General features: G+C 43.9%; 1 protein-coding gene across 2 annotated transcripts; it reads left to right on the forward strand.

Moving 5' to 3' along the window:
* The first annotated feature begins 2,482 nt into the window (after window positions 1–2,482).
* Window positions 2,483–24,373, forward strand: rgl1 (ral guanine nucleotide dissociation stimulator-like 1). 2 transcript variants are annotated; one of them, XM_041040490.1, is made up of 18 exons: window positions 2,483–2,963; window positions 15,582–15,692; window positions 17,488–17,696; window positions 17,794–17,868; window positions 18,031–18,221; window positions 18,331–18,455; window positions 18,600–18,815; window positions 18,915–19,018; window positions 19,184–19,268; window positions 19,499–19,588; window positions 19,928–20,014; window positions 20,312–20,344; window positions 20,469–20,590; window positions 20,955–21,044; window positions 21,249–21,435; window positions 22,264–22,515; window positions 22,613–22,727; window positions 23,200–24,373. In XM_041040490.1, exons 1-18 carry the CDS (start codon window positions 2,790–2,792, stop codon window positions 23,385–23,387), a joined length of 2,454 nt encoding a protein of 817 aa, XP_040896424.1. In that variant the 5' UTR covers window positions 2,483–2,789; the 3' UTR covers window positions 23,388–24,373. The 2 variants fall into 2 exon arrangements, with proteins under 2 accessions (XP_040896424.1, XP_040896425.1); XM_041040491.1 differs by lacking the exon at window positions 2,483–2,963 and adding an exon at window positions 12,817–13,088.
* The last annotated feature ends 1,943 nt before the right edge of the window (window positions 24,374–26,316 follow it).

A 26,316-nucleotide genomic window follows, 5' to 3' on the forward strand; every position in this document is an offset into this window, starting at 1 on the left:
GGGAGAAAATGAGAGCAAGCGAGAAAGATTTTGTTTGTACTGACCCAGGCTGAGGGGATCTTGAGTGTGGTGTGTGTGTATATGTGTGTGCAGTCTAAGTTTAAAGAGCTTTGCCTTCCCAGCTGTGTAAACTGGCGCTGGCCACAGTGCGACTGTGTCAGCACACTCAGACGAAGGCAGAGGGGAAAAGCAAGAAAAGTTCAGGAGCAACGAGGACGAGTTATACTCAGGGTTGAAATCTTTGTTTATGTGTAGTTGGAGCTGATGGGATTTAAAAACAGATGAAAAAGAAAGTAAAGAATTTTGAAAACTTCTCATCTCTATCGCTGTGAAAGCTCATTTGCCAGGAGCACAGCACCTAACAACAGAGAGAGGAAATGGAGGAAGAAGGGGGAGGCAGAGAGAGAGAGAGAGAGAGAGAGAGAGAGAGAGAGAGAGAGAGCAGGCTGGTTCTGTGGAAGTCCATCCAGACAACAGAGACGGGGCTGCGTGTTCACTCACTCTTCCTGCTTATCACACTCTCATTCATTCCCAGCAGCCACTCAGGCACTCAAAGAGTCATGGTCAAATGACTTTTCGTTTTCCTCTTCAGACACTTCAGTGGAGCTTGATTTATCTGCGCTGATTAGAGAGGCATTTTAATGTTTGATGGGTTTTTTTTTTTTTTGTATCCATGAGCTTCAACCATGAGTCAGTGCTAAATATAAACACAATTAGGTGGAGTCTAGTTGCATTTTTCAATGTTGAGGATCTGAAGGAATTTCGTCATGATGAGTCACAGTGAAGGTTTGAGTCATGGAGACAGGACAGCTCAAGTGTTGATGGGAGGCTACGTGATGCCACGCAGTGGTTTAAAGTAACTGAGTACATTTACTCAAGTACTGTACTGAAGTAGATTCTTGAGTTCCTTGCTGTGCACTTGAGTATTTTCATTTTATTCTACTTTATACCTCTACTCCAATACACTTCAGAGGGAAATATTCTACTTGTTACTCCATCAAATTTTTCTCACAGCTGTAGTTACTGGTTAGAAGTTTATAAAATAGAATATTAAACCCATCACAAAAAAGTGTCTTGCTTGGCTTCTTGTCATGTTTCAGATGAGTTGCAGTTCCACTAAAGAGACTTTTTCACTCCAAACTCGTGAGAACCACTGGACTAAATGAGATAACTGTACATATGGTACGTAAAACAAGCTCCACTCCACCGGCTACAACAGTAAAATGCTACTTATGTGTTGATGCATTAACAATCTAATGATCTAATATGATAGATCTTGTGGAGCCTTTTTACATGGTTGTTCTGGTAGTTTTACATAAGTAAAGTTTTAGTTTTGAATAAAGATTTTTCACCTCTGACACCACAGCAGCATTTTCTGTCTAGTATTGACTCCGCTCGTGTGTGTTTGTGTCTGTCTGTGTGTGTGTCCTCTTCCCTCTGCTACAGAGCAACTTCTCCGGAAGCTTGTCTGACATCAGTGTTTTTCTAAAGGCTGTTTATTCACCTGAGAAAACAGGATGCATTTGTGTGGCAGCTTCTAACTGTATGGGGCAACTTTCTTCACGCTTTGTATATTAACTGCTGAAACTATCTCTAAACTGTGTGTTTATGTGCGTGTTTGCGTGTGTGGGTCGAAGCACTGCCTGGTCCCAGATAATCCTCTTCACAGCAGCGGCAGTGTTTTACACATGACTGATTCTTATTCCTACCCTGAACTTGATCTTTCTCTCTCTGTCTCTGACACACACACACGCACACATACATGCTCTCCATAATGGTTACACATTTGTTATGGTTTGACCTTTGCCCCACTGTCACAGATGTCACAAAGCTGTGCTGTATAACAGAGAGCTGAATCAGTAACTTTATAAAACCGTCCACTCATCTAAACACCTGAACCTGTTAAATTTAATGTTATACAGTCTGTGTATCACGTTTTCTAAACATGGGACTGCCTCGCCACACTTCTGGTAACAAAAAAAAAACACTCGAAGGAAGGAAGGACTCTGAAATGGCTTTAAGGGCAAATTATGGCAAAGGTTTCAAAACAGTGAGAATTGTATCTGAGATCTGTGTTTGAAGGTTAAATGGTTTGGGATTCAGCAGGTCGGGACTAAGGCCACAAGTCATGGAAAATATCAGCCATTGTTAGTAATTCTTAGAACCTCTTCTCTAACATCCTCTCCTCTATCTCGGCTTTCCTGTCTTTCTTTCCTTTTTCTTCACATTCTTCCACAGTCAAACTCACTTTAGTCAGAGGGCAGTTTTAAGGGGTGGGGCCAACAAGGTATAACTCCTCCCCTTCTGGTTGGGATGAATGTAGGGAGTGAGGGAGAGAAGGAGGGGGGAAAGAGAAGGAGAGAGACAATAGACTTTAATCACTGATGTGGTTGAGAGCTGTTGGCGAGCTGAGCTCCACGCGTGCTGAGAGAGGAAAAAAAAAAACAGAAGAGAGAAAGGTTGAAACTGTAAGTGGTGATTGTTTGGGGGGGGCGGTGGAAAGAGAGAAACAGGAAGGGAAAAGACTTGAGGTGGACAACTTCAGAGGAGAGTTATCATTAGTCAGACTTCTGAGCTGAAGACAAGACAGTCAACAGACAAACTGAGAAGAGAAGAGGACGTGAACAAAACATCTGACCTGAAGGAGTCCGACACATCCTGAAGAAAAACCTGAACTTGAAGACCACCTCAAGAGCTCCAGATTTCTACTTATTCTACTGAAGACATCTCCATCCAAACTGCGGTCCAAACTGGAGTATGCCTTGCCATCCCTGTCACCCCTGCCGCTGATGCAGGTGGTCAGCATGATCTCCCACTACCCTCTGGCCACTCTCATGCCTTGGCCTGCGGGTCCCCATCACCAGTGTCTCGACCTGGACTGCACCTTGCTGCTAGAGGGGGAGGGAGGTGTCGCCCTGCAGAGGTACCAGCCTCGTTACCCGGAGAGCAGCCCACGACACTGGGTCAGTACAGTTCACGCGGTACACAGCGGGATAATTTTGTCTGCTTGTTGAAGTCTGTTTTTAGTTCTGGGAAGCACTGGTAGTTCCAGTCTTCTTAAACAATCGGGCAGATGTTGGCCTTCGCGTGAATGGCCTTCCTGTGCCTTCTGTTGTTCGGAAAGTGAGCGAGGTGTTGCAGGGATATTTGTGTCAAAGGTTTTGATAGAGTCATGGGTTGGTGTGGGACAAAACAAACAATTCTCTGAGAAAAAAACGTGGAATTATAAACATCTGAAGATAAAGTGGGGGGCAGAGCGTTTTGTTTATGACTCCTCCAAGGTCTGTTTGTGGCATGTCTGTGGCGATTGTGAGAAAGTAGAAGAGAGTGACAGGAAAAGAAATCTGTAAAAGGTGTTTGGCTGCAGCTGAGGAAGCAAATCTGTGGCGACTCTGGACACAGCACTTCTGGCCTTGCTGGCAGTCAGATGATCAGCCAGCAGGTTTTGGCACTTCCTACATAAATACATTACAATGTGCAGTAAATCTGGGTCATTTTGAAACCAAACATATATATGTATATAAAAAAATACATCCCCAACCTATCATTTTGCTGAACTCACAGATCAGAGATTAGTCTCCTGTGATTGTCCCATTCTTTCAGTTCCTCTGTTTGACCCCTACTCAGTGAAATTTTATGCAACAAGCTGACAGCTCATAGCGCAACAGCACAAACCAGACAGTAACCTTTGGTGGCACAGATGGGAGGACAGCTGACCTCTTGTGAAAGGCAGTAATTCACGTTCACTTTAACTACCGCTTATTGGTGAGTGTGTGCTTGTGTGTGTTGATGACTAGTCAGAGTTCAGGGACAAGGCATTACTCATTTTACTTCAGAATCCATAATGACTGAGCCTAAATATGTGTCAACCAAAAGAAGAGCACGACAGAAATGTTGCATGTTTTGTGCTTCACGTTGGGTTTTTTTTTTGTTTTTGTTTATTTACCTCTCTTTAATTCGTCCAACCAGAAAAACAACTTGCAGCGACAGCTTATTCCAGCTTAGCTGTGGCTAATTGTTCTCATGTGCGCACATTTCATGGGGCATCGAGGCCAAAGTGAAAATATTTTGGGTGTTTAGAAATGACGCAGGGAGATTTTGTGAGAGGAGAGACCGAGGTCTGAAAACCAGCCTGCTGAAGTGTCCTGGAGCAAGACATTGAAACCCTAGCTGCTCCTGTGCTAATGGCCTGTGACAGGGAAAGGAAAATTTCCTGTCACACAATTTTATTACCTCTATACCCCATTATAATTTCTGCAAAAATAAGCTAACCCTTTTCAATGATTAATGATTGATTGTTTAATTTTATGATTTATTTTGATAGCTCATTATATAAGTTTCTGCCACATGACTGTCACACTGTGGTGCTCCTGTGTATGTTCTGAGTGTTTGGAGATCATCCTCCTCGCAGCCTAGCTGACATCCTGGCTGATGTGTGTCCTCCCATCTCGCAGCACTGTTTCCGCCAATTGTTTTGGGGGGGTAAGAAGACTGGAGGTTAGCTTGCAGACGCTCACACTCTCTGTGCGCCGTAGCCAAAGAGAGGCTCATCATACATTCATCAACGCTGCATGCCAGGATTTGATTCCCTGTGACTGTTTTTATAGTATTGAGTTACGATTGTCCTCACAGCTGGGCAAGAGGGCAATATGGGTGATTATGCAGAGGGGAAAATACCTTCCATAAAGTTATGTAAGTATAATGAAAACCATCAGTGGCATAATCGTTAAACTTCAAGTGAAATTTGTTTGTTTATCGTGCTTGAATCTCTTGGGTTCTCCTTTTTGCAACAGCTTTACAGATCATGCTTTAGTCACAAAGTACTCACACAAACTGCATCATTCGTGTGATTAAAAAGCTGAACAACTGCACAACAAACTGCACAACCTCTCATCTTTTCTAAATCAGTCAGCGACAGAGACTTTGCCTTTTCTGCTTTCAGGTGCTCCTACTCCCCTAACGTTCTGCAGATCCTCATGAGGTTATGAAACCATGCCAGTCATAAAGGCAGTGATTGGACTCATTGCCTCTCTGTAATCACCCTGCTGTGCAGCTATGGACAGGCGTCAGGTCCACAGTTCAGGTCAGAGACGAGGGAGGAGTGCTGAGGTGACAGTCGTTATCAGCAGTCCACGTAGGACACTGAGACTCCCACATGAACACACATGATTGTTCACACAGTTGCAAAGGGACAGGAAGATGAATTAAGTACTATTATCAACTAACGCTGATGATAATACTTAATACTTAATAATACTGCTTTGGAGTATGTGTCACTTGAGGGATTTACAGGACGTGACCTGGTTTGAACCCAGTTACACAGAAGTGAAACCACACACACATCTCAGCAGGTAATCGCAGTACATTTTACCCATCTAACCGCATTTTTAAGTCTGCAGCGTTCTTTTATACCCCTCTGTCTCTCTGTCAATGATGGGGCACTGTAATTAAGCTTCAGGCCGATCAATTTAAATATTAACTGCTCCCTCACACCCACTGGCTCACAACAACCAGCAGGGCAGTTCAATAACCTCATTCTCTGTAAATGGAGAAGTGAATTTATACAGGGAAAACAGGGACAAAGGAAGGGGGGGGGGGGTGCAGAGAATTGCGATGATGGCGTGTTTTCCATTGAAAAAAGTTAGATTGCTGAGCTAGCACTCCTCCTTCCTCTTTCTTGTCTTTTTGAATAGAGAAGTGCACGTTTCGGGCCAAACACTCAGTGACGTCTCAGTGTTTCCATTCCGAAAGTTTTTTTTCCTTCTTGACTGTCATGTGTTTTGATGACTTGACAACGATTTCAACAGTTTCTGATTCATTCATCCGGCTAAGAAGAGTTCCGTCGCTCTTGACCTGTTTGGTCGTGGCTTTACACGAAGAGAAAACTCCTTGGGTTATGGTCACACTCCATAACATTTCTGACGATGTGTTTTGCAACAGCTAGTTTACATCTGGAATGGAAACCACCACCACCATTAAGAAGAAATGGAAAGGAATAGGTTTCTTGATTAACCCAATAAGCACTGACAATACAACACAACTGGGAGGACAGTAATGCACCTCAGACCACTCATATCTGTCCATACTTTTGTCTGAAATTGCACAAAACTACCAGACTTCTCTTTTCTCCCCAAAACCAGGTCACCGTCATCCTTTCATTAAGTCGACCACTTAAGATGGTGTTTACACACTTGGGTGACCCCCAGCTTGTCAAGTTGTCTAGTCGTCTCCAGCTCTGCAGAGGTTCATATTGTGATCTTGGGCCTAATTAGGTCACATAATGGGACTGGTGTGAAAAGTCAATACTGTGGGCATTGTCCCTGTCACCCGAGCGTCCATCCCAGAGCAACAACACCACAGGAGCAGCTTGCTCAACTGGGACGGAAACGCATCATACCATATGGAGATGGGAGTGTACTTTGTGGTGATCTGTGTGTATGTGTGTGTTTGTGTGTTCAGGGGATGGTATTGGAGGAGGCAGAAGGCAATATGTGCAGCAGCAGATCTCTGATTTAGACTGGTTTTGATTTAGATAGTTTGGCAGCTTTGTGGCTGTGTATGCGTGTGTGCTTGTGTGTGGCAAGGTGCCACACACACACACAGACACACACACACACGCACACACACATTAAATTCTCTGTTCCTTTTCCCGCTCGGGCAGGGCACACAGTATTAGCCAGGACGCATGACTAGGATCAAGCTGACATTGTGTTGTGTGTATTAGCGTGTGTGTGTGTGTGCGTGTGCGTGTGTGTGTGTGTGTGTGGCATTAATGTTTAAAGCTGGGGGCTGCTGGTGTCCAGTTATTAATATGATTGGTCAGCACTCACACAATCTTCCAGTCAGCAGATTACTAACTATAACAACTTCTCTGAAGTCAAAAACTCTGATAAACAACGAAATAGACCAACTTCAGAACAGGAACAGTGTCCCATATTTGCTGAAGTTAAACAGCAGGAGGTTTTGTTTTTTTAAATAAGCATAAACATATAACTGCACACATTATGAATGTGTATATATGTCCCTTAGTAAATCTCATCCATGTCCATTTTGTTTAGGAGTAAATATATTCTTATATTTTGGTTGGTGTTATGGTAACACTGACGCTTGTTTTTGTGCTACTGCCTCTTTTTTTTTTTTTTTGCAGTGGTTCCGATGTGTGTTGCTGTGTGCATCACTTACGCAGTTTCATTTCCTACAGCACATGCTTCACGCTTCACTTTAACACTTCAGTACTAACAGAACTGCAGAAGGGTGCAACATGTCGTTCCGAATTAAAATAAGCGCTAGAAACGAGATGAAAGGAAGTGAGTTCTTTCTTACAGTACAGTCTGAGCAAACAAAAGTAAAACTTGAAATAGCACAATGGTTAATGTGCTAAAGTGTGACTTTGTACATTCAGATGTGATGTATTTGGCAGTCCGCCTTGTAGTTTCCTGCTGTGGCAGCATTGTCACCAGTGTGTTGAGGGCTTCGTGGCTGGTGTGTGTTGTTTTTGTTGCACATGTGTCAACTTCAGGGTAACATGTATCTGTTGGGCAACAGATGGTCCAGCTCTCATTAGCGGGGTGGGGATGGAGGAGGGTGGGCGGGGGTCAGACAGACAGCCGAGCCAGTCCAGACTGATTCATTCAAGGCTTAGCGGGGCTTAGATCTAGAGGGGGTCAGGGTTGGGGCCCCATGAAAGGGGAGGGGTTGTGTGTATGTGTGTGTGTGTTGTGGTAGAGTTGTGTTGTGTCGTGTGTGCTGGAACTTGTCTAATTTATCGTAACCGTTCTCAATGCAGACACACCTGAAAACTACTTAGAGATTATCCTTGTTACGACGGTCCAGCTGAATCCCTATGAAAAAACAAGTCTGTTTCACAATTTCATTCCGGCTAAACATGATTTGGTAGATTTTATGTTAGTGAAGCTTAAAACACCTGAACTGAACAACGCTTTTCCTTGAAATCTGTGTTTGTTCCGGTCTTGATGTGAGGTGCGGAGGAGGTGGGGTCTCTATCTGGAGCTCGGCACTTTTACTGGAAACGAATGATGTCACCCATCCACACAGAGGGAAGGAGGGAGAGAGGGAGAGCTCGGCAACAGCCGGGACAATAGATCTGAGGAGCAGAGACATGACATAAGAGCAGGGGGGAGAGAGTCAGACACAGCTTTAATGTGGTTGTTTGAACAAAGGGTTCAGCTGACTGAAGAGGAGACAGAAACAGAGAGAAAGAGAAAAGCAAAATGCAGCTGTGGGTGTTATGAGCGATGACCTGACGTGCCCCTCATCCATCTGTATTGTTGTTACTACTGGATCCACAGACACTCACCTGCTGAGTGCATGGCCACCGCTTCACCGCTCTTAAAATACCTGTTTAAGCTACTTTGATTGTCTCGTGCTTTGGTTTGTTGAGTTACAACAGATCGTCCTGACCCATAAATCTAACCCTCTTGGGGTTTTGTTGCTCTGGCCTGGTCTGGCTAAAACCCTCTGCTGACTCTGAAAGAACCCAGTGGTTTATGAACTCTGCCCTCTACTGGGCAGTATGCTTTGGAAATACAAACCCACAAACCCAGCAACCACATACAAACATACAGTGCAAACGCAAAGAGTGATAAGTAGCTTGAACCCTACACACACACACACACACACAATAAAATGTGTGAAAAACACAAGAAGAATGTGCAAACAAGGACAGAACATGAATGCAGTGACACATTTAGTCCAGATGTGGTAACAGGAAAGACCCTCATATATCTTTAATTTTATGCAATGATTTTCCACTGGAGAATCTGGCTGAAGTAACAGCTGATACTCCTCTCGCTGGACGAAACATTGAGTCTCTGTCTCTGTCTCTGTTTATGTGTTTCTAGCAGAGAGAGGAGTGCACCTCTTTCCGGTCTGAAATACGAAATCACTCCTTCTCTGAAAGCCAGTACAAGATGGCCCTGTTGCATCACGCCGGTCTTTCAGCCAGTTTGGATCCTCTCAGTTTCTGACTGTACTGTGAACTCTCCCCCGTCTGTCTCTGTCTCTCCCTCGCGCGCTCGCAGTAGAGATAATGTCCTTTCAAGTTAATCTCAACAAGTCTTAGTCTTTCTTGGCTGCATGACCCTCTTATCTCAGATGTAAACACTGAGACACAACACATTAGACCAAAGGCCCTGTGATTTATTATCTAGTGTGTGTTTGTGGTTTGGTTTGTATTTTTCAGTATTGTGATTCATAGTGTTTGTCAGGTTCTCCTTCTCTATCTGCTTCTATTAGGACTCCCCTCGTCCTCCTCTCCTCTCCTCTCCTCCGTTTTCTTATTGGTCTGCTTTTATGACCATGCTCCAGGCCAGAGAGGCTCCCCAGCCAGTCAGGTATGAGGACAGCAGCCTCGCTGGAGTCAGGAGGCTGGAGGCAGGAAGTGGGAGATTTCCTGGAATGTGCATTTTTCCCCACACTGGTGCAATAACAGAGCGAGCTGTGCTCCTCCTGTTTTTGTCCCCTCTCTGCCTGTGCTCTAGCTCCCTGTTCGGACTTTGTGGAACAGAGAGAAGAGCCTGCCTAGGAAGTCCAGTAATGGCAGGAACCCGTTTTAAACAAGAAAAAACAGCTTTGCCCTCATCGAGGGCTTTCCTAAGTCCAATTGCATCATTAGTCTTCCAAGAGGAAGGAAAACTTGGAATGACGATTGGCCAGTTTTGTAGTGCGGGAATATCATTAGTCGCCTTTCAAACACAGAAACATAAAGATGTCATTCATCTGTGCCACGCTCTGTTGAACCTTTGTATTCAGGCTACAGGCAATCTTGCATTTTATACCTCTTATACTTCTACCACTCACAACACTTCAGAGGGAAATAGTCTCCTTTTGCTTCATTACATTTGTTTTAACCGCTGTATACTGCACATTAATTACTTTTGAGATTCATGTTACATAAAAAAATATATTAGACTTGTGAAAAGTGATTCGTTGTTGGATTAAATCACCAAGCACTAAGTATATAAAGTAGCTGCAATGAGCTTCACTTAGATCAGCTTCTTACATTTCAATGAATCAACAGTTATTACTCTGTATTACATATAATAATGTAACAACCTGATAAAGTCCATTCTGCACATGAGTATATGCTTTTATACTTGAAGTACATTTTCATGCTTCTGAACTTTTACAACATTTGAATGCAACGCTTTTGCTTGTATTGGAGTATTGGAGAATACTTGGCTTACTTGATACTTGGAAGAAAATATCAAGTCTCAGGTTTTGGCCTGGTAAACTTCAGGAGCAGTAAACACTAAACAAGACAGTGCAAGGCAAGCTTTGCATGGACAAGGCAAAAAAGAAATCATTATCAGCATTATGCATTAAAAGAACATGGTCTCGCCTAGGAAAAAAGAAAATGCGCCTTTCTTATGGTCGGCATTCATGCAGCAGTCTTGCAATTGGGCTTTGCAGACTTGCAACTTAAATGAATAATTCAACATAGAAAAAAATAATCTTATTATAATAGAAGTGTAAAAATGTGGTTTAGTGCCGGACTATTTCTTCGCCAGGAGCAGTAACTTCTTGAAATCCTGTCACTGTGAGGTTGCCAACAGTGACAACAACACTGTTTACTTCCCTTTTTGTAAGGCTTAAATAAACAATATATGTTTTGTTAATTAGTGAGTCTAAGAGGTGCTGGTAGGCAGATTTTATTATCTTTGGACAGAGCCAGGCTAACCATTTCCCTCTGTTTCCAGTCTTTGTGCTAAGCTAAGCTAACTGGCTGCTGGCTGTAGCTTCATATTTACTGCACAGTCTTGAGAGTTGTACCAATCTTCCCATCTAATTCTGGCAAGAAAGCACATAAGTAAATTTCATTAAATGTCTGTTATTATCTACTATTCTTTTAACTTGGTTTTGGCCTGAGGGACTTGAAACGTGACCGGGACTTGGACCAAAATACCTAAAAACAGCTTTGACATTTGCTGAAATCTGGACCCCGACTTCTCTGTAGAGAACAGGCCCTTCATGATAGCTGCTCACGGCAGTGTACTAATATTACTTTAATGGACCAGAGACTCTGGAGAAAGTGATTCAATTTCACGTTTTGATCTCAAGTTGAAAGTTGTCCGTGCTCATCTGCTCATCCATCAGACGCAGCAGCAGCTGTCACATTTATCGGACGTCTTGTTTGCACTGAGATGTGACATCACTCTCACTGTGAGACCAACGCTCCAATCTCCCCGAGGGGCCCGAGCCGGAGGTCATGCAGGGCCGCAACCTTCCCACTGCCCCTCTGAGCTTCCCAGAGCTCCAGGGACCCTGGTGGACACCGGGGCAGCTTGGCCTGGGAACTGGAGTCGGGCCAGATATACAGCATGATGGACGGTCAGCAAGAAGAAAAACTGATAAAAGCATACTGTTTGATTACCACACACGGAGTAAAAGGCTTCCCTGGCCTTTTAGTGCACTCCAAGCAAAGCTGGGAGGGAGTAATGATGCCACAAGTGGGCACCTTGTGTGTGTGTGTGTGTGTGTGCACCCTGCTTGACAGTGTGGTTTGTTACATTCAGTGACGCTGAGTATGACGCTGAGGTTACGTGTTGGTGTTATGGGAGCAAGTGGGTAGGCATATCACGTATGCACACACGCACGAAAAGGGGACCACAGCAGGTTTAGCCATCTCTGGCCTCTGAGCAAGAAAACAATAAGTATCATAAGATTCTTATTGTCTCCTCCTGACAGTCCTTATGACTCTAGATCAGTACTTTGGCATTTGATCAGCAGACTAACTTGACTTGTAAATGCGTGAACCACTGCTTGTTCACAGTTGATATATGTTTACGATAAAATTTTGTGACAAAAAGACCCCTCACAAAGTGGCTGCTTGATTCATACCCCCCCCCCCCCCCCCTTTTATTCACACAAGTGGGCTGCTTGAGTACGTGTGCAGGCACATTCACAGTGGAACAGTGTTGCCCGTTTTCACACACTCAGCCTATTCTCCTCTCCTGTCACTGACAATGCACAGTGCCGGTGACGGCATCTACAGCCTTCCTTGTATTGTCCCACGCAAAAGGACTGTGAGGCCGCAGCTGCTTTCCTCACAAGACGGCTTTAGGGCAGCACATCACTTCATCCACTCTCTGGAAATTTATGGGGGCATAATCCAAAGTCTTAATTCGCTTCGAAGTCACATAAAGTGGTTATCTTCCAGTGTTTTATTATCTAAGGAAACAACAATAGATGTTTGCACTGGCAAGAAGGACTTTAAGATTCTGACATGATTTGACTAACTCTCTCTTATTTGCTTCAGCTAGACTTTAGCATTCATCTTCTCACAGAACAAACATTCAGTCAGTCACAAAAGGGAGAGTTTCTAAAAACATCAGGGAAGTCAGTGACCATTTCCTTGACGCATACACAGGAGTCAGGAATGCAATCAGACAACTCTCATACGGTACGAAAACAGAAATTTTCTTTTCTAAAAATAAACCCGCAATTTTATGTTTGTTTATTTGAACTCATTATAAATTTTAAAAAAAGTGCACATCACTGGGATTTTTGGACGTTTCATCCACTGAAAAAAGAAACTTTTGTTCCAGTAAAGATTTTTTTTGTAAACGCATTGATAAGTCTTATATTTAAAAGTGAGACACAAACAATTAAAATCGGTCATTCGCACTATGAATTTCACGGGAAGGAGATTTATGATTCCGGTGTGTTGCGCAAAGAGGAATCACAACCCTGCGTCTGTGCGCGCACGTTGTTGTCAGTCTGATGAAAGTCGGACAAAAAGGGAGGAGGAGGAGTTTAAACGGGACTGTTTTGAGTGCGAGTAGGAGGAGTTTTCCTATTCACTAGAAGAAGGGAGAGCGTAGTGACTGACAGAGTGGAGGATTTGGAGTTTGAAGAGGAGCGAACCAAAGTGTGTGTGTGTGAGAGAGAGAGTGTGTGAGTTGAAGGAGAACAGATTTTTTACAACGAGGATCTGGGACTTTTTTTTTCTTACCAAGGAACACATCTTCTTCTTCTTCTTTCCTTGTCGGATTATCTCCGAGCTCTGATGCTGTCCCCGGATCATGAAAGAAACGCTCACCATGAAGTTCGCCTGGAAAACTAAAATGGTAAAAGAAAACAAAACAAACACAACAGCTCTCGTGGTTTTCCATCCTGTGTGCTCTGTTGTTGAGTTTGTGGTTTTGAAGAGAGGGGGAGAGGGAGGGAGGTTAAAGAGGGGAAAGCGGGGAGAGAAAGGAGGGGGTGTTTGTAGGCTTGAGAAAGCAGCGGATAAAGGGGAAAAGAAGAGGAGGGGGGCGGCGGGGGTAGCGGGGGAACAGTTGAACATTGAGTTTTAATTATTTGTACCAGTTTAACCTACATTGCATGTGCGAGAAAAAAAAGTAAAGTTTGGAAACGTGGTCAAACGCGGGGGAATGAAATAAAAATAAATCCACTGCTGACTCTACCGGTAAATGAATCCGCTAACTCCGTCCTCCCTTGATGATGGATATGAAAACTTTTGTCTGGGGGCCCGCACTGAAACAGAGAGGGAACAATTGGCGAGGCCCCGGGGCCATCGCTGTCTCTCCACTGGTCCTAGCTGTGTCCAGGCGAGCAAAGCACAAAAGCCAACAGCTCAGCGCCAAAGACTCAACACAACTGTTGTTGTTATCTTGGGAGTATTGTTTCACACACAGATGATAGTCTGATCAGCAGATTAGTACTATTAGAGTACTGTCTGCCTCTCTGCTCTCCATAGTATCGTGTGTACTTCTCGAGCATCCTTCTGTGGAAGGATCCAAGTTATTACAGAGAGTAAACAGCTCATCTCCTGTTTACACCTCACCCAGCTTCATTTGATATGCTGGGTTCTCCGTAAACTCATCCCCAACAATGCTGCAATGTTTCTGAGTGGCACATATTAGATATACTATATTGTCTTCTTTCTGGTGAATGGAAATATTACACTGTGACACACTGTTTTTGTTTCCGTGTCCATGCGAGCTCATGGAACTTTGTCTCGCAGTAAGCCCCAAACGTGGTGCACAAAGTGAAAAAAGTGAGCAGAGCTTTTTTTCTTTCTTTTCTTTTATTTTGTAAACCATGCTCTGAAAAACATCTCCAGCTCTGCAGCTGACAAAAAGCAGGCTGTGTGTGCAGACTGTGAACTCAGCAGCCTGGGCCGGCCAGCACAGAGACCTCCCGCTATTGTTTTGGGAGTGTGTGGACTGCATGAGTCATGCACTGATGTATTTATCTGTCTCTGCGCCAGCCATCCAGCCGGCGGCCAGCAGCAGCTAAAGCGAGAGGCAGAGAGACATGTTGCTGACCATAAGGCGTGATGCTGAAAGGGGGTACGGGACAGCAACGGCACAGACATGCGTGCTGATTTCATCTGTCAAAGCCAGTTAAAATCCTTTTTTTTCACTCCTCCTCTTCCTTTCTCTCTTTGTGCTTTCTGTTTGAGGGGCTTTCTTTTCATTTGTGCATCACATGTTTCTGTCCAAACCCAAACACGGTTCAGTCATGGCGGAGTGCCACTGGCCTCCAGGACCGTCCATTGAGCCCGTTAACGGCAACTTTGCAACCTAACCTCTTCTCTGGCATCCCTTCTGTTTGGGGAATAGCCAGGACTTTGCTGTTTAACTGTGTAAATGAAAGTGGGGACAAGTGAGAGTGATCTTGGCTGCCGCGGTCTGCGTGTGTGCGCGAGAGGACTTGGCCTTAATACTGCATGCGTGGTGTTTATATTTGGCCAGTCCCTCTCCTTCGCTGTCTCCCTGCCTCTGTTTTTGTCTCCGTGTGTTGATGTCTCAGCAAAACTCGGCCTCTGTTTGCTCTCGCTCTCTCAGAGCTGGAGTTTTGTAGTTTAATTTCACTCTGCTCCCTCCGTTTGTTTATGCACTCGGCTGTTTGTCAGTGATTTACTACCAGGGACAGACGCAGTACATATGGGCTCATGGCTGCAAGATGAGCACAAATCCATTTAGTCTTACAAGTTGATTTACGTGGGGTTGAGCTCTCGAGACGCAGATTTGTAATCAAGCTCTCTTGGCTTGTATAATTAGGCAGCCAAACAGACAGAGACATATCAACAGAGAGAAAAAGGGATGCAAATTTGACTGCGTGGGGGTTTGTTTGAGGGACTTCATCCATTCTAGCTCTTATCTCAAGCTTTTCTGAGCTCCGGGAAAGCAGTCCAGCTCTGACTTCAGCTCCAGAGAGACACTCTGAAAGAGATGGATAGGGAATAAAAGAGGGAGTAAAGTCGGGGAGGCAGGGAGGGAAGGAGGGAGGGAAGGCCTGGCAATCTGTAGTGGTGGGGGTTGGGGAGTTGGTCATTCTTGATGTTTTACTGCACCTCAGTCCTACATAGTTTGTCTAAATGCTGAGGTTGTGTTTCTTTCTTTTTGTCTCATTCTTCCATCTGTTTTTCTCAGAGAGGTTCCCCAAAAGGGTAAATTCCTAGTTTGTGAAACTATCAGAATGACATTTGTCGTGGAACTTATCTCTGCAGCTTGCAGTTATTTACAGGAAACTGTTACTGATCTTTTTATCCTAAACGCAACTCTCCTCTCCCTCTGGAGGTTTCTAACGTTTTCCCTCTCTCCTCGCAGAGCTCGGTGCAGGACTGGGGGGAGGAAGTCGAGGAAGGAGCCATCTACAATGTGACACTGAAGAGGGTTCAGATTCAGCAGGCGGCCAACAAGGGAGCAAGATGGCTGGGGGTGAGTAAGCCTGTCTGATGTCTCACAGTGTGACAGGATCACAGCTGATGGAGGAGCTCCAAACCCTCAGCGAAGCAGATTAAACATTTGAAAAACCCTTTTCCACTTTCTCAACCTGTTGGGGTGAAAAATGCAAACTCCACATTTTCATCCCAAGTGGAACGATCTCTAATATGGAAATTATCACATGGAGATGAGTTATAAAAGCAATCCATTTAGCAGCGTGTGTCCCGCAGAGCTTAAAAACAGTAAAAACCTAATCTCTGTTGTTTGAAACAGACCGTGTCTTTCAGTGGTGGGGCGTCTCTCAGCATTGTGCTCCACCGGGGCTGGTATTGTTTTAACATTTGAGCTATAAATCTCCTGGTTTAGACAACACCTTTTAGTTGCCTGCTGAAAATCAACAGTTTCACCAGACCTGGACTGTTTAGCCAAAGCATGTGATTTCCTGACTTTCCCTGCTGCCAAAAAAACTGCTCGTTCCTTTGTACAGCAGTGTTTTATGAAACGCTGGTATGACAAAAAAAAAAGAGGTATTAAAGGCTGTGCATTTTTTTGTTTTTTTGAGTGCATATGAGGCATTTCCTCTGCTGTGCTGTTTATATCAGCACAATAAGATGTTTTGCAGTATATTATTATACCGCTCAGAAGGGCCAATTAGGGGTATTATCTTTAGTTTCTCTTGTGAGTTTTCTCAGTACCAGCTACAGCATAACAGAAATTACAAGTCATTCGGTTTTCCTTTGTTTACAAGAAAAATCTGGATCTTGTGTTGTTAGTTTGTTTGTCTCTTTGTGCTTCTGGGGGTGGGTGGGTGTGTGGCGGGGGCGGGAGGGGGGGGGGGGGGGGGTTATTGGCACATGAACGAAGAAAGAGATAACAGCTCTGAAGCTTTAAGACTGTATTGATGTATTGACGACGACTTGAGCTTTGCCAACTGTATCAGAGCTAATTGAGACAACGTGGCATTTCATACAGCAGCGCCGTCTGTTGAGTAGAATAGAGAGCAGTCCCTATTGAGACGTCAGTAGATTTGCTATAAACAGTCAATTGTCAGTGAATGACGGCAATTACAATTAGAGGGATTGTAGACCCACGCCTTGTGTATTGTTTACAGTGTGTGGAGTAGTCAGTGAATTTTAATGTTTTGCAAATTGGTGACAGTGGTGACTGTACAGTGTGTCACCTGAGGGAGATGAATAATCGTATTTCTTGTTTGTACTGAGCTGTTATCAGAGGGAAATGTTGGGTGAACTCCGCTCTGCTGCTGTCCTTTCTGTCTGGAGGGACAGAGGAGGAGGAGGAGGAGGGGCCCGCTGTGATTAAAAGCAGACTGGAGCGTTTCCTGTTGTAGCGTGCTAACTTCACCAAGGTCTTTCTCTCTCTCTCTCTCTCTTTCCATGTCTGTGCCACCTCTTCTTCTACTCTCTCACTGCCCGTTTTGTAACCGCTCAATGTATTTCCCTGTAGACACAATAGTCGGACACATCTGGAGAAATAGGAATTAAATATAGGTCACGGCTGGGCTCAGTGTTTCCTCCCTCCCTCCATCTTTTTTTGTCTTCTATTGAATCGTCTCACACTTATTATTTAACAGTTTGGAGCTTACCCTCTCTCAGTGCCCAAACGCTTCCAGATATCAACTAAGGCAACCGAACACAGCATAAGACTTAATGTGTAACTACATGCATCCAAAGACAAAAAACAGAGAAAGGCTTTGGAAGCATCTTCCAAGGCGCCATAAAACATTATGTTCACCGTGGTTTAACAGTGGAAAAATTATCTGTGTGCTTAGGCGGAGGGGGATCGTCTGCCTCCCGGTCACACGGTGAGCCAGCTGGAGACCTGCAAAATCCGCAGTATCCGTGCTGGAACGCTGGAGCGTCTGGTGGAGACGTTACTGACGGCATTCGGAGACAACGACCTCACCTACACCTCCATCTTCCTGTCCACCTACAGAGCCTTCACCAGCACACAGACTGTACTGCAGCTCCTGCTAGACAGGTAGGCTGGAGTGAGGTGTTTCATAAAGCCAAAATAACAAACTGACCGTACCATTTCAGTGGTTTTAAACATGCTTTCTCATTATTCTCTGCCGCAGGTATGGATCTGTGGGGGAAAATGAACAAGACACGGACAGATGCCAAGGATCTGAAACCAATGGAGCAATCAGAAAGTGAGATACATTTTTATATGTACATCTCTATCATTTCTATGTGAACAGCTTTCTATAGATAACATACTGTTGCTTTCAGCAGTATAGCTGACTTACCACGCCTGCTCTTCTATCAGTGCCAACTCTCTGAATATTCAAAAGTTTCCCCTGTTGTCTCCGCAGTGCCTTGGCCTCCATTCTGCGTGCCTGGCTGGACCAGTGTCCTGAAGACTTCCAGGAGCCTCCTGACTACCCCTGTCTCCACAGGCTGATGGACTATCTGCGCAAGGCCCTGCCCGGTTCAGAGGCTCTTAGACGGGCAGAGGGTCTCCTGGAGCAGCTGCAGAGTCAGGCAGGCATGGACGACACTGATGGTAACTAACTACCTTTATAAACTCTTTTTTTGGTTACATATAGTTTTATGCTGTTACTCTCAAATGGTGGGTGTCAAATTTCAAATCAACCCTGTTTGTCTGCGTTCAGCTGGTTTCCATGGCAACAGTTCTTTCTGCCTGGGGGAAGAGGAGGAAGTGGAGATTGAGGTCCAGGAGGACTTCCTGTCGTTTGACGCAGACCTGGTGGCTGAGCAGCTGACCTACATGGATGCGGTAAGTGGCGGGAAATGAAACGGGCGCAGGGGAGGATTGGCAGCGTGTGCTGCGTAGGAGGGAAAGGTTACACAGGTTACATCCCAGCCATGTTTCTTCAGTGTCGTCATACTAACATCACCCTGTTCTTCTTTTTTGCTCCAGCTGCTGTTTAAAAAGGTTGTTCCCCACCACTGCCTGGGCTCTATCTGGTCTCAGAGGGACAAGAAGCACAACAAGCACAGCGCGCCCACCATCCGTGCCACTATTACTCAGTTTAATGCCGTGGCGGCCTGTGTGGTCAGCACGGTGCTGAAACACAAACAGATTAGACCACACGTCAGAGCGCGGGTCATCCAGCGGTGGATAGACATTGCTCAGGTGGGCAGAAACACACAGAGATACACACAAATTGCTATGTAAAATCTGCAGAAATATGAGGGAAGTTCTGACTGACTTGTGTTTGTTTTCTTTTAACAGGAGTGTCGAATACGCAAAAACTTCTCATCTCTGCGAGCCATCGTGTCTGCACTACAGTCCAATCCTCTGTACAGGCTGAAAAGAGCATGGGCCTGCGTGCACAAGTAAGCCTCCAATTCCTCAACTATGCAGATAATTTCAGCAGGCCTTGATAGAAGAATCAGCCTTTTGGAAGAATTGAACAGGATCTCTTTGGTGTTTATTTTGCATGTGTATTTTAGCTGCTATTCCCAAAATCATAACCTAACATGAATCTGTGCTTGGTGCAGAGACAGCATGCAGACATTTGAGGAACTGTCGGACATTTTCTCAGACCACAACAACTACCTGACCAGCAGAGAGCTACTCATGAGGGTGAGTTCTAACTTTATCAGCTACTTCATATCCAGGGGATCTGTGAAGTTATGAATGAGTAAATAGTGGAGTTAGTGTCCTCTGTTAAAAAAAAAAAAAAATCACAGTATTAAAGTATGTACATGATATTTCCACAGACCGGAGACTTGAGCTGTAAAATCCTGAAAACATTCCTTCATTCACGAGCTAGAATCTCAAGAGCTGAAGCTATTTTTCTGTTTGCCCTACAGGAAGGCACTTCAAAGTTTGCCAGTCTGGAGAGTTGTGCCAAGGAGCATCAGAAGCGCACCCACAAGAGACTGCAGCTGCAGAGGGAAATGGTGAGACAAAGACTGGCTAACTAAGACCTGTGACAACCAGTGCCAGACAAATGGATCTTTTTTTCAAAGAGAGCTAAAACAGAGCTTTATAATTTGAAACAACGCATTCCTCCAAAGCAGTGTACTGTTAAGTGAATTCTAGCCTCTCCAGTACGATGAAGCCACATGCTTAACTTTGTTTACTCAATGCACTGTGTGGTATACTTGCATTAAGCCTGTGTTGTATTTAGAAACCCGCCTTGCCATCTGTGAGGACCACAGTGTAAATAAATCTCTGGCTTTATTGTGGCATATAAGTGAATTTGTTTAGTTGTTAATCAAACAACTCTCTCTTCACAGGGCGCAATGCAAGGAACAATACCATACTTGGGGACATTTCTTACCGACCTAACCATGCTTGATACAGCCCTACCTGACCTAGTAGAGGTAAAAAAAAAAAAAAAAAAAATCCTCAACACCTGCTTATTGTGTGTGTGTCTGTTTGTGCCTGTCTGTGTGTGTGTTTCAATATTTGAGAGCATGTGTCTGCGAGTTTACACAACTCTGCAGATCTGAGAGTCTGTCTGTGTAACCGCTGTCAGAAAGTGGGGCGTAAGTTTCCATGAGTGTGTGAGGAATTTTGTCGGCCCATTTTTGGAGTAGTCCACCTAATGCTGTTTGTCTAAGCCGCCACTGGTATGTGATGTTCAGAGTCTGACAGCGTGCTCTTTGTGTCCTCCGCAGGGTGGTCTGATCAACTTCGAGAAGAGACGCAGGGTGAGTGTAGCTGCAAACGGCCTCCTCTGACACAATTATACCGTGTCAGTTATCACATGATGAGCTCCACATGTTTGGAGTTAAACAGGCCTAATGTTGGTGACTTTCATCTCTGTGTCTGCAGGAGTTTGAGGTGATAGCTCAGATCAAGCTGCTTCAGTCGGCGTGCAACAGCTACTGTCTGACTCCAGAACCAACTTTCCTCCGCTGGTTTAAGAGCCAGGCTCAGCTCAGTGAGGAGGAGAGGTAAGAGAAATACCCTCTTTCTTGATTGCACCGTTATCCATTAGATAACAAGCAAATTAGTACATGAGGTCATGGTCTGTTGGACCTATTGTTAACAAACACACAATGGAAGCGTCTTAATCTCCTTTCTCCTTTCTCCTCGCTTCTCCCTGTTGTTCTTATGTCATGTCTTTACTCCCTACTGATCTATTGTTCTTGTTGTTTTCGCTCTGTGAGCTCTTTTTTCTCCCTCTTTCTTTTGCCCTCTGTGACTTTCTCTTTCCTTCTCCCTTACTGAGAATTCACGCTTCCTAAAACCATCGAGCACATGATTTGGTAATGTTTCATAATGTTTAAGGTTTGTTATTAATGTTCTCTCTTGCAGCTATGCCTTGTCCTGTGAGATTGAAGGTCTTGGTGACAGCAGTCCAACTTCACCCAAACCTCGTAAAAGCATGGTGAAGAGGCTCAGCCTGTAAGTACATTCAGAAAATAGATATTCATACAACCTAATGGGGGGGAGGGGGGGTGGTAATTTGAAGGACTCAAATTGACTATAAAATTATTTTCCTTGGCTCAGACATGTCACTCTGGACATGTCACACTGTCATATTCAAGTACTACGTTGCTGTGACCTATTTATTTTATAGTCTAATAACTCACTTCCTCTACTTTCCAGGCTGTTTCTTGGAACAGACAGTAACGCAGCCAGCTCTCCAGTCAGAGAGACGCCACGGTCGCCTCCTACTGGCAGCTCGGGGGAGAGCATGGACTCTGTCAGTGTGTCCTCCAGTGACTCCAGCAGTCCATCAGACAGTGAAGGACTCGCCCCCCCTACCCACACCTCTGACTCCCAGCAAAACAAGGTGGGTTACGACAGTTGAGAAAATGTGTTTCTTTTAGTCATACTTAGGGACTGTAGGAAAATTATTAGGGTGGGGAGGGGGCCTCATACAGCGAGGCCTCTCCTAGTGCTATTAATATTGTCTTTGGATGCTTCCCCATTGAATAAGGGAAAATTGCAACACACTTCCCCAAATATCTAAAAATAATATTTTTCGATTTTTTAATTTGCACATTTCACTTAGCAATTATTAGCTTAACTTGCACCAATGATTTAAGATAGTGCTCAGTTTAAACCTTAATATGTTAATGGAATAATATTTGTTTTTTATCAAAATTGCATAACATGAGTGGAAATTCCCCAAAATATGGTAAACATAACAACATTATATGTAGTTTAACCACCATTTAACTGTAGTTCTGCTTTTTGTCGAGATTAAAGTGTAGGTGGAAGTTAGTAAAAAAAAAAAAGGCTAGGAAAAAAAATGAGAGAGATAGACACAAAACACACATTTCTGACACATGTTGCAAAAGAAAAGCCATCATCAAAAACCTATTTTAAAAAATGTCATAAGGGTAGATTAAAATGAACTAAAAACAAAAAAATTTGCATGACACTTCCCCCTTAAATATAAACATTTTGGGCAAGGGTTTAAATCAAAAACAATTTTATTTATCTCTTTTAAGTCTTTGATACTTTGATAAGTAAGTACTTTGATAATTGCTTTACTTGTGCCTCAAACAGCTACAAAATAATCCTCAGATTTTCAGAGGTTCCATGTTTTTGTGTGTGAAAATGATTGAGTTATGGTCTTATTTATCTGTATGTGACTTCTTTCGTGTTTCCTCAGCTATCAGAATCCTCCTCTTGTAATTCACTCCACTCCATGGACACCAGCTCGTCGACAGCCAGTGTTTCCGTGACTCCTGCTTCCCCAGCCCTCCCTGGGCCTGCCTGCACCCACAGACGATCTGTCTCCCTCACTCCCATGTCCCCTAGTTCCCCGAGCCAAACACCAGCTTATAACACCCAGGCCCAGGACGCATGCATCATAAGAGTCAGTCTGGAGGACGGCAACGGGAATCTCTACAAGAGCATACTGGTGAGTAAATACACGTGTTTGTGTTGAGTTACAGATTTTTACACCATTTTTGTTAAACCCTGTATGACTTTGAATTTTCTTTCTATCACCCAAATAGCTGACCAATCAAGACAAGACTCCGGCTGTAATTTCAAGAGCCATGGCAAAGCACAACCTGGAGGTGGAGCCAGAGGAGGGATATGAGCTGGTTCAAGTCATCTCTGAGGAGAGAGGTAAAACATGGCTCTACTTTCAAATTCAGGCTCATTAATTTTTTTTTCCCCCTCTGGGATCCTTGAAGGTCTTTGGTGATCATTTTGTATGCATGTGTACCTTTCCAATTATCAGACCCACACTTTCTCACCCAGAGGTCTCCAGCTAAATTGCGGGGCCCGCGTGAAGCCTTTTGCTAATGTGCCTCAAATTACATCTTTCATAGACAGTATAATTCCAAGGGATGTTGTCGGAGTAACAGAGAACAGAGTTTAGCAGAAGTTGCTGCTGCAGTTATTATATAAAACTATGATGAAACACTTTGTATTTGCAATTCAGCACTCAAATTATTGTAATTTTCCCACTGGTCAGCTGTTTTTTTCCCCAAACATAATGAACCATAGTTACCCATGTGTTGCTGGCAAGGAGAATTATAGCACTAACAAGAAGCACTTATAACTGGTCTTTGTCCCCTCTTCTTGGTCTCTTTAGAGCTGGTTATACCTGACAATGCCAACGTCTTTTATGCCATGAACACCTCCGCTAACTTCGACTTCTTGCTGCGGGTGCGAGGCTCGGCGGGTCGGCCAGTCCAGCTGCGAAGCCGCTGTAGTTCCACGCTCCCCCGAACCCAGCACCGCTCGAGTCTCTCGCTTAGACTCAGCAAAGTCACGCTGTGACAGGACCGTTATGACCCGGCGGTTTGCCCTTACACCACTAACCTCCCAGGACAATACAAGGCATGAACTGGACGTTAAGGGTTGGGTTTTAGGTGGAGAGGCTGGATGAAAAAATGGACTCGAGGAAGCTCGGGAGGATTCAAGAAGGTATAGATGGATCCCTGTGAGCTCTAAGACTTTTGAAGAGCTCCACTGTGACTATTTTGCCATTTGAGTCTCTTCCTGAACAGTGCCATCCCTTTTGCCTGGCCTTAATATGGAACATGGATGTGTAGCATGACTGCTGTGCCAGTTGGACTAAACTGTTGACTTAGTGACGCCTGTGACAGAGTGATACAGCGACCCCAAGTGGCCTCTGCTCTTTACAACGACAGGTTTTTGCACACGTTGTGGGAGCAGCCAAACTCCTGACCTCCAACAGTATTCTGATATTGAAATGAACTTCTTTTTGTCCTGTGATGTCTGTGTAGCTGAATAATAACTTTTCTGGTAATAGAAGAGTGGTAAATGCAGAGATAGAAGACTGATGGTGGAGTAGAAGGAGAGGTGGACTGAGTTTCCAGTCCTGTTGCCTTTATTGATGAGTGAATGGACCTCTGACAGTGATCTGAATGATATCAACTACACTAATTGACAGGAGCTGTGATGTCATTATTTTCCCTAGTTGGACATGTTTACCTGTCATGTCCACCTTGTGCACAGTGTGCACAGTGTGTGTGTGTGTGTGTATGTGTGTATAGGTGTGTGTTCAGCCCCTCTCATATTGTGAGCTGTGTGACGAATGCAGTATTACATGCATTCTGATTGGTTCCAGTACTTGGTTTTAACAAGTCCTCTGCAAATGTTGAAATGGCCTTGCCTGCCCTATCTTTAGGGTATATAGATGCAATTTGTGCTGCTTTCTCGTGCTTGTTTGAAAAAAAAAAAAGAAGATAAGAGGTGTACAACAACAGGAGTAGAAAGTGTCTTACCGAGATGGAAAGCACCAAGCACATTGTCTCAAACTGATGCATACTTGTACCTCTTAGCCCTTCATTATATGAACTATAGAGTTGCACTTGTCAGTTGATAGGAGATGCCAATGGGATGTGAATACAGAAGAATGAGCGAGCCACTCTGTTAGTGGTTTACTCCCTCTTCACAAAATGAATTACTACATTTGTTTGTAACTGTTTCTTTTTTTTTATATATGTTTTTGTAACACAGTTCAGGCCAGAAAAAAATAGCCAGATTGGAGAGTGATTGAGGGTTTTAAAAGTGTTACTGAATTCAGAAAGTGTCATATTTTAGCCAGTTCTGATTTTACTGTGATATATTTGGAAATCTTCGCTGAGGGACTCTTTACCTCATTATACTCACAGAAGCCAAACACCTCTTCACGCAGTAAACATCCATCTGTTTCGTCTCACGCTCTTTAATTCCAGCACCATCAGTTTCACAGCAACATCACCACCACTTCATCACCTGTCCTCATAATAGTGACACATTCCTTTCAGTTACTCTCCACAGGTCCTACAGTGTCATTCAGTTGTGCCATGAAGACACGTTAGTGCAGCCAGTCAGTGTTCCCTGGTTAATATTACAGAGAACTGGTTCACTGTTGGACTTATGTTAACGACCCTATTGCCCAATCGTTTGCTCCATGCAGCACTTCATTTCAAAACGTTCTCATTAAATCACCCTCAGTTCCTGTGTTCTTCACTGCCAAAGACTCTTCCTCTACCTGAATAAATAAATTATTATCATAATTATCATGGCTCTCCTGTGTGTTTTTGATTTCTTCTAATCTTTGGATGAATGCCCTGTAATAGAAATTCTAACATTTGATTATTGTAGTACTGTTTAAAAAAAAAAAAAACTCTTCAACATCTTCTCCATGAAGCACTGGTTAGATGAAGGCAGATCTGCGCCTGTCAGTTTGCCCTTGTGCCGTGATGGACAACATGCCCGATCCCGTTAGGATTGACATTGTCAGTAAAAGGACCAGAAGCTGTTCTGGACAGAGCCCAAGTTATTTTGCTGAGTGGAAGACATTTCTGCTGACTTGAGCGCAGTAGTCATGACCTTCCTTTCCCAAAGCTGGGTTTGCTGCGCCAGTCAAACTCTTTTCCAGGAATGGGCAAAGACAGACATGCCTTTTTTTTTATATATTTGCAGGATTTGATTTAAAAAACAAGAATTCTAAAAATTGATTTTACAAGCTGATTTAACATAACAGAAACAAATGACAGATATAGTATAAATTTTTTTTGTACCACAACCGTTTTAGTGTTATTTAGGCTTAAAATTCTTATATAAATTAGGACGTGAGTGACAGCCCCAGAGACAGTCACTGGCAGTTAGCTCTTTGCTAAAGAATCTTCTGAGCTAGGCGGCTACATCCAGAGGCCTCCGGCTACCTCCGGCAGTTGACAGGGGTTGCAGTGTCCGTGTTTGTTTGCCAATGTTCGGATAGGTTGTTGTGACAGTATGGCTTGTTGTAGTGTAGACTGTACTAACCGACCGTCGAAGGAGTCTGTGTTGCAGTTTTTTCGGTAAGTAAATTTCTCACTATTTTACCTGGATGTTTGCACTAATTAGCATGTATTAGCATATTTTGCCGCTGGCTTATGACTTAATTGCTGATTTATGGTCGCTGCTGATACAGATAGAGGACTGGAGCAGCTAATGTTAGGAACGCTGTTGTTGTGTGTTCAGTGCTCTCAGAGTCCGTTTAGTGCGGGAATACTAGGCTACAATTTTATTTCGTCTAATTTTTCTGTTTAAAAAGTCCGACATTGCATGGACAGGGCAGCTCCGTCAGTAAGCGGCTGCTGTTGTTTGTGTGCTGCTGTAACTGTAAGTGGATAGTGGATGGAGGCAGCGGTGAAAGCCGTTTAATATTAAGTATTAAACATTTTAATATATTAGTACTATTATACCCTTCAGC

The sequence above is a fragment of the Toxotes jaculatrix genome, chromosome 6 (assembly GCF_017976425.1).
Source record: "Toxotes jaculatrix isolate fToxJac2 chromosome 6, fToxJac2.pri, whole genome shotgun sequence".
Lineage (NCBI taxonomy): Eukaryota > Metazoa > Chordata > Actinopteri > Toxotidae > Toxotes > Toxotes jaculatrix.